This window comes from Drosophila tropicalis, unplaced genomic scaffold (assembly GCF_018151085.1).
Source record: "Drosophila tropicalis isolate 14030-0801.00 unplaced genomic scaffold, ASM1815108v1 contig_573, whole genome shotgun sequence".
NCBI lineage: Eukaryota > Metazoa > Arthropoda > Insecta > Diptera > Drosophilidae > Drosophila > Drosophila tropicalis.
The window spans coordinates 526,901-534,948 of NW_027173049.1; the positions used below are offsets into that span (position 1 = coordinate 526,901).

Genomic DNA, 8,048 nt, shown 5'->3' on the forward strand with positions numbered 1-8,048 from the left:
ATTGGACCACTGTAACAAATATGTAGCTCCCATACAAATGACAAAGTCAAAAACAGTGATTTGAACACTTTGTTTTTTAAGCTATTGTCACCATATAATAATATTTGTTCACACAACAAACATATGTACATATATCGACATCATGCCATGTCAAAACTGTCTATGATCAGATGATCTCAATATATTGCATATCCTTACAGACTGTCCAGGAACTATACACCTTAGAAACCAAATCTTTAAAAACACATGGCCACTCTCCATCCTCTTAAGTCCCGCCCCAGAAAATGCATCCCAAATAGTCCAATTCCTTAACCTCATGCAAACATGCCACCTCTTATAAATTATAAGAAACTACTTAAATAGCCAGCGCTTTAGTTTTAACTTTTAAGTTATCAATAATTTTAATTATGCCTAACGTTATATTTGTTAGTTTTGTATAAGTATTATGACTACATCATATAGATACCATAGGATCGATCGGTCGAAAGCAGTGACTGTTGTTAATAACTTCGTTATTTTCATTGCGATCGCTACAAAAGTTAAAATTTGACAACTTAATAGATATATTAACGACTGTACCAAATTTGATAAAAATCGGATAACCATACTCCATATATAGCTGTCATACAAACAGCCGCATTGCACCAGCCTAAAATTGTAGGCCGTTCTTTTGCGAACATAAGAATTTTATTATAAAACGTTTTTCCACTTTTAAGGTAAAGGAAAGGCAACAAAAAAACTTGCAAGGGTATACAAACTTTGACGCGGTCGTAGTTAGCCCTGGCCCTTTGGTTTTCTTTAAAATTCGAATGAGAAAGCTGTTTCCACAAATTTCGAAGATATCAACCTGACCGCCTTATAGCTAGTAATCAGTAATTCTATCCTCAAATCCAAATAGTTGATTTGTAGCGCCCATTGGCACAAGAAAATGTGGAAGATGTAATTCCACCAATACCAATGAGGAAGTTGCACGGTATCACGTTGATTGGCTATGAAACGGTTTGGCACATTACTAATGGATGACAAAAGATATTTAACCATGAATTTGTTATGGGATTCCAACCAAGAAGTTTACGGCACAATATTAAAGGAAAATGGTGGCCAATGCTCATTCTTCCTCAGTCTTCTAATAACAAAACAAGTTAATTTCGTGCGAATCCCAAACAATCCTTTAGCTTGTCCTTCATAGGACTCTTGATGGCCTAACTTAGAGCTGCATTCGCACAACTCAACAAAATTAAATTAAATCATAATTTCAATTACAACAAAATTAACCACAATACCCAACGGTCATTACACCGCAAAACCACTCCAACAATCCCCCGCCCGCCCAAAATGTACCTCTCCACCAATTCATTAACACTTCAAAGTTCCCCCCAACGAAAGAGCAACAGAGAAACACATAGAGAGAAAAAGAAAAAGTAGATGAGATACTTGATACTTGGGAGAAGGAGAAGGTGGAGGAGCTAGTCGTGGACAGGCAAAACGCACAACAACACTTGAGGCGTTCGCTAATTTGTTAGATGAACAACAAGATGCCGTCGTATCTGCGAGCTTAGCCAGCAGATCTGGCCATGTCCACGCAGTTTTCCTACAAATTTCATAGCCAACGGCCAAAGACAAACAATAAAAAATGCCAGCTAAAGAAGAGGACAACCCACAGAGAAAGAGAGAGAGGAAGGGGGGCGAAAAGTGTGGAGGAAACTGAGAAATGAGCCACAACCGGAAAGAACTATTGTTCCGGAAAAAGTATTCCTAGCTAGTTACCATGAACTACAACGACGGCGGCAAGCAAAAAAAAAAAAAAAAGTAAAAATGATTTCGCACAAACTTTTCTGTTAGTCAATCATTTTAATTAAGTATTTTTTTTTTGTTCGTTTTTTCGCCTACTTGTCGTAAAAGTTTTAACAACGCCAACGAGCTGCGGTGGTAACGCGATAGGGAGAGAGAGGGGACTTTGGAGAGTAGAGAACCTGAAGCATGGTGACAACATATTGCCCAGCGGCTGAACTGCGATGCCTAACTCTAGCCCAGGTCCTGCCAGGGCCAGGAGGAAGATGAGAAGGAGAAGAGAAGTCATCTCGACACGAACTCGGGGTCCAGCATAACTGCATTTGCGGTTAATTATAATGTTGAGCCTGATTACATTTGCTTGGCTCCCTCCCTCCCTTATTTGGATCCTGAAGCCGCTTCTGGTTCTGGACTTTTCAGCAACTCTGCATCTGTCGCGCGTTTTTCTCATTTATGTCATTCTCGAATATTTCTCCCACTTAATTGCTGAGATTTCAAGCTGGCTAAAATCTGAGACAGAATTCTCCAACTACAGTCACTCTGTAAGTTGTTGTTTATCTGTGTTTAGTACACCCTGTATGTGTGTGTGTGGCATAGCCGATGTAGTGGGCTTTTCCCTAGTTGCCTGTTTAATGCTGGGTCATAAAAAGGCAATATAAAAAGTTGTTGAAAAACTTTTACTACATCGAATTCGAAGGGAAGGAGTAGGCGGAGGCTGATAGAGAGTTTTTGCTGCCATTTTGTTGCATGCCGCGTAATTAATTAACTTTAGCAGAAAAGGAGTTAAGATGAGTTCAATAGATAAACTTTATATGCAGTTTTATCTATTTCTCTCTACCGGAGACCACCACTGAATAACGACAACTAACGACAGCGGAAGAACCTTTTGCTTTTGTCTCCATTCCCTTCTTTTTTTTCTTTGAGAGCTTCCGGTCGCTGATGCTCAACAACTTTTCACGAAAGCTACGCACTGAAGTTTGCTATCGAATGGCAATTTTCAATCCACTCCATATGCGGGTGGCAACGGGAAAGTCCTGGGCCTGGGCATGGGCTGAGCCATGCACCTTGCATTTTAAGTTGTGGCTGCTCTATGTCCTGGAGCATACGCTTGATTTCCTAACTAAGCACGCAAATGAAGCGTGTGCGCACCAAGGATGCGCCAGGACTACCTATCACAGTGTGTGTGTGAGACTCTATTTCTGACAAAGTGGACCCCAACAAGGACACAGAACCGTGGCGCGTGCAGGCAACCACAGATGCAGAGATTCCGAGAGATGGAGACAGAGCCATGAGATCAACCCGTGCCTAATCGTTGAAATTATGCAATTGAAGAGCATCGTAGCAGCGTCTAAGATACATTGGTAAACGATTCGTTGAACACGAGATGAAATATATGTCAACTGGCAGTTAAGCAACGATAGACGGGAGACGGGAGAGACAAGAGAAGAGAGAGAGATATAGAGAGTTAAACCTCTATACAAGCCTAATTTAAGCAGGACTAAACCAACACACATACATACAAACACTTCCACTTCACTGGAGAGGTTTGATTTAAGTCCAAACCAAAAACCACTATGTAATCTCATGTGTTATGCCCAAAACACACAACACACACAAACGCCGCACACACACACACACCACCTGACAATCTGGCAGCTGTCGCCGAACTTTATTAGAACATCTTGACAGCGACAGCGACGGCAACGGCGATAACTAGCGACAGCCTGTGGTTGAGCCAAAAACGTGTTGAGGCAATTAGCAGGCAGATCGCAGAAGCTACTTCAATTTGCCATCTCACCTCTATATATACGGGCCATGACCAACCAAAATCAGTCGTCAGTCGGTCGGTGTTAGTTTGGTGTTTTTCGTAGTTTTGTTTTTGGTTATATTTTCGGTCAACCAACCAAGTGGCAATGGCATCTACCAAATATGACAGCTGTGAAAAGATTTGGTCCGGTCCAAAGGATAAGGAATACTATGGACCCGACATGACACTGGGCGAGGTGGCTCTACTCATTCTTCGCCTGCATTCGGATAAAGTGATGCAAGTGTTTGACCCAACGGGCGAAAGTCTTACGGGGGGACAATTGCTAGAGCAAAGCCGACGATTGGCCAATGCGTTCTCGAGCCTAAAGCTCCATCGGGGCGATGTGGTGGGCATTTCGGCCACAAACACAAGCTATCTAACCGAGGTAGTTATAGCCGCTTTGTTGAATGGAACACCTATAAATCCATTGCATCCAGAATTCGAAAGTGGTAATAAAAATGAGAATAAGTTAAATGCGTCATTTTGAATTCTACCTCTGTTCCACTTAGAAACCGTTGCCTATATGTACGAAATAACCAAACCGAAGGTGATTTTCTGTGATTTGGCCAATTTTGAGATCTTGAGTAATGTGAAAAACAGTCTCAAATTCAAGACGGAACTAATTCTTTTGAATGGAACTTTGCCTGGCGTCCGAAATGTTCAGGACTTGCTGGAATTGGGATCTAGTGATTATGACGAGAAGACCCTGTAGGTAGACCAGTGCTATTTTCTACTCACACTGTAATTTCGTTGCCATCTTCCTCCCTCCTCAGCTTTGCCTGCCCCCATTTGAGTGGTGACGACACTGCCTTCATTATTACCTCCTCCGGTGTAACCGGTTTGCCCAAAGGTGTCACACGATCTCATCGCAGTCTTTTGAACAACACCAAAATGTATGTTGCGACTTACGGTTTATTAGTCTATGGCCTCAAGCTGAGATGTTTTTTCTAGTCCACAGTTGTTCACCACAGAGTCAGTGCTCTTTTGCTTTAGTCCTTTGTACTGGATCAGCTGCATTTTTACCTTGCTGGCCTCACTTGTAAATGGTTGCAAACGTGTAATTACCAATCGTCCGTTTAGTGTTCAATATTTTGCTGAACTAGTCGAGAGACATCAAGTTTCATTTGTCCTAACCGTGCCCCATCATATGGCCTTGCTGGCCAAGTCGAGGGAGAAGAAGGAGCTGGCACTACGACTTCATTCCGTTAAGTCGTTTGTCTGTAGTGGATCAAAAGTGCCCCTTAATATTTGGAGACAATTGTATGATCTACTGGGAGCAGATCGTTTTGCCGTTTTGTACGGTCTCACTGAGGTGGGTGGAATTAGTAAGAATATTGGGGGACCTCTCGGAAGTGAGGGTAAGCTATTAAGGAACATTCGAGTGTGTATCCTGGATGATCAGGGACAGCGATTGGGACCCAATACAACGGGTCGCATTCATGTCCACATTAATCAACGTTGGGGCGGGTATTATCGCAATCCTCAGGACACTCAAACGGCTCTAACCTCAGATGGCCATTGGCTTCTGACTGGCGATCACGGATACTTCGATGAAGAGGGCTGTATTCACTTTCAGACCCGCGACACGGACGTATTTAAGTTCAATCATTTTCCGATTTATCCAAAACAAATCGAAGATGTGATCCTCCATTTGCCTGGAGTCCACGAAGTAGCTGTCTTTGGAGTTCCCGATGATATTTCGACCAATCTCACGGCCTGTGCTGTGGTACGTGACTCGAATGAGGTGGGTCAACAATTGACGACCCAAGATGTCAAGGCAATCGTAGAGGATCATCTCAGTGAGGCCTATCATATACGGGGCGGAGTATTTTTCGTTGATTCACTACCAAAAACTACAAACAAGAAAGTATTACGTCGAAACATTTATGAAAATTTGAAAGAGGGTATCACACATTTATAGATCGTGCAATAAATCAGTTAATAATAAGAAAGGAAAAGTCGTCTATGTCTCTTTTGGATGGAAATTTTCTCGTCTGGGTTTCAATAATTTCGTCAGTTTTAACGTCATGCAAACCGCTAAACCACCAAATCAGCATCTATTTAGATAGGCAATGACAACAATAATATTCGGTATTTAGCTTTGTCAGACGACGCATCGTCTCGCAGCGTGCCCCTTCAATTAGCAACCTCACTTTTGTTTCCTATTTTACGACTCATATAAAACAGAGATGAGACGCAGTAAATTACTTAGTCTATCCAGCGATCTCAACGATCGATAATATGAGCTGTACGGTGCACTATGATGCCGCCACACGCACCTGGCAGGGACCGCGGGGCAAGGACTTCTACGGACCCGAAATGACCCTGGGGGAAGTAATAATGCGTGTTCTCAGTCTCAATGCGGACAAGGTAATGCAACACTGTGACATCACGGGCCAAGACCTAACCGGCTCGCAACTAGCTCGACAGAGTGCCCGAATCGCCCATGCCTACAAGCGTCTCGGAGTGCAACGCGGCGATGTCATAGGCATCTCGGCGAATAATACGACAAATCTAACTAGTGTCGTTATTGCAGCTCTATTGCGTGGTATTGCTATCAATCCATTGCACCCGGATTTCGCAGAAGGTAAATCCCGAGAAAAGGGAAAGTAAAAGATTCTTTAAAAACAAGACTCACTTATGTTTGCAGAAACCGTTAAGTACATGTATGACATCACAGAACCAAAGTTGATATTCTGCGACATAGAGAACTACACGACCATTAAGGCTGTGAATGAGAGATTGATTAGGCCAGCAGAAATATATCTGGTCAATGGACAGATTAAAGGTGTACGCGATGTCAGTGAGTTGCTTATCGACGATGAGTCTATAACAGCCGCAGCGTAAGTTTCTATCTTGAATTCTAAAGTGTTCCCTAATAACTCAATGCTTTCTTTGTAGGTACAAGCCTTGTCCTAAGTTGCATGGTGATCACACAGCTTTCATAGTGTGCTCTTCGGGTACTACGGGCATGCCCAAAGGAGTAACACGTTCACATCGTAGTTTGCTGGGAAATTGCAAGAAGTAGGTGTACTTTAAAATCGCATTCACCTTCTTGTTTTTACTAGACTATTCGCTTTCAGTCCAAACACATACACCAGAGATGCAATTCTATTGTCATTCAGCCCCCTATATTGGATTTCTGGGACCATTATCTTGCTGGCATCACTTCTTAATGGCTGCAAACGGATCATAACAAATCGACCTTATTCCGTTGATTATCTCTTAAGTATTGTATCTACTCATCAAGTGACATTCCTCTTCTTGGCTTCGCACCAAATCGCTCTGCTAGCCAAATGTGAGATGGATCTACTAAAGCTGCGAGCTCAACTAGACTCCATACGTGTTGTAATCGGAGCTGGATCGAAGGTCTGCAAGGCTGTCTCCCGTCGTATGTACGATCTGATAGGAAACACGCGATTCATCGTGGGCTATGGTCTGTCCGAGATGGGCGGAATAAGCAAGAATCTGGGAGGTCCTTTAGGCTGCGAGGGTAAGATAATGCGAAACGTTGATGTTCGCGTCCTGGACAAATTAGGAATGCCACTGGGACTCAATGAGGTGGGGATTATCTATGCCTATCTTCGCTATAAATGGGAGGGCTACTACCGTAATCCAGAAGCGACGAAACGCGCACTAACCGAGGACGGTCAGTGGTTTAGAACTGGAGATATTGGTTACATAGATAGCGAAGGGTATCTGTATATACAGACACGTGATACAGATGTCTTCAAGTTCAACAACTTTCAAATATATCCCGAACAAATTGAAGAATTTATTCTCCGCCTTCCAGGAGTAAATGAGGCATGCGTCTTCGGAATTCCCGATGATGTGTCCACTAATCTAACTGCCTGTGCTGTGGTAAGGGCAGATAACTTGGAGGGAAAACAACTTAGAGCTAACCAAATTACATCCATTGTCGAAATGCATTTAAGTGGGGCATACCACATACGTGGAGGAATTTACTTCGTCAAATCTTTACCCAAAACATCCAACGATAAGCTGCAAAGGCGTAAAGTACTACAAATGATCAAAGAATCGGGTATACCATCTGAATAGTTTGACCTAAGCTCACATTCAGAAAAACTGTTGAATGTATTTCCAATTATAGATATGTGCGATTAATTCCTGCTAACTTTACCGGAGTAAAGTCCGATTAATATAATATCGATTGCAAATACATAAAAATACGCTTTACTGCAATGTTGCCCGAGTTAATTTATTTTGCTCCACTGTACGCAGTGCAGAGATGTCAACTAATGCCAGGGATTCAATGAATTTTAATCGAGATTGAAATTGTAAATGCAATGTCCTTCTACTGCGCCCCACAAAGTTGTTGGACGTCTTCTTGCCATTGCCCCTTCCGAAGTCCGTATCAACCTTGGTCCTAGCTAAGCCATGGGTGGAGTGGGTCTGGCCCAATGACAAGCAATTTGTTATTTGTGGCACT

At 42.6% G+C, this 8,048-nt stretch overlaps 2 protein-coding genes across 2 annotated transcripts; both read left to right on the forward strand.

The window, feature by feature from the left end:
- Positions 1-2,645: 2,645 nt before the first annotated feature.
- On the forward strand, positions 2,646-5,521 carry LOC137575322 (luciferin 4-monooxygenase). Its single transcript, XM_068287836.1, has 4 exons — positions 2,646-4,047; positions 4,108-4,306; positions 4,372-4,491; positions 4,550-5,521. The coding sequence occupies exons 1-4, from the start codon at positions 3,705-3,707 to the stop codon at positions 5,517-5,519; spliced, it is 1,632 nt and encodes a 543-aa protein (XP_068143937.1). The 5' UTR covers positions 2,646-3,704; the 3' UTR covers positions 5,520-5,521.
- A 318-nt stretch (positions 5,522-5,839) lies between these two features.
- Positions 5,840-7,801, forward strand: LOC137575279 (luciferin 4-monooxygenase). The gene is made up of 4 exons (XM_068287751.1): positions 5,840-6,185; positions 6,249-6,441; positions 6,500-6,622; positions 6,682-7,801. Exons 1-4 carry the CDS (start codon positions 5,840-5,842, stop codon positions 7,655-7,657), a joined length of 1,638 nt encoding a protein of 545 aa, XP_068143852.1. The 3' UTR covers positions 7,658-7,801.
- Positions 7,802-8,048: the final 247 nt, after the last annotated feature.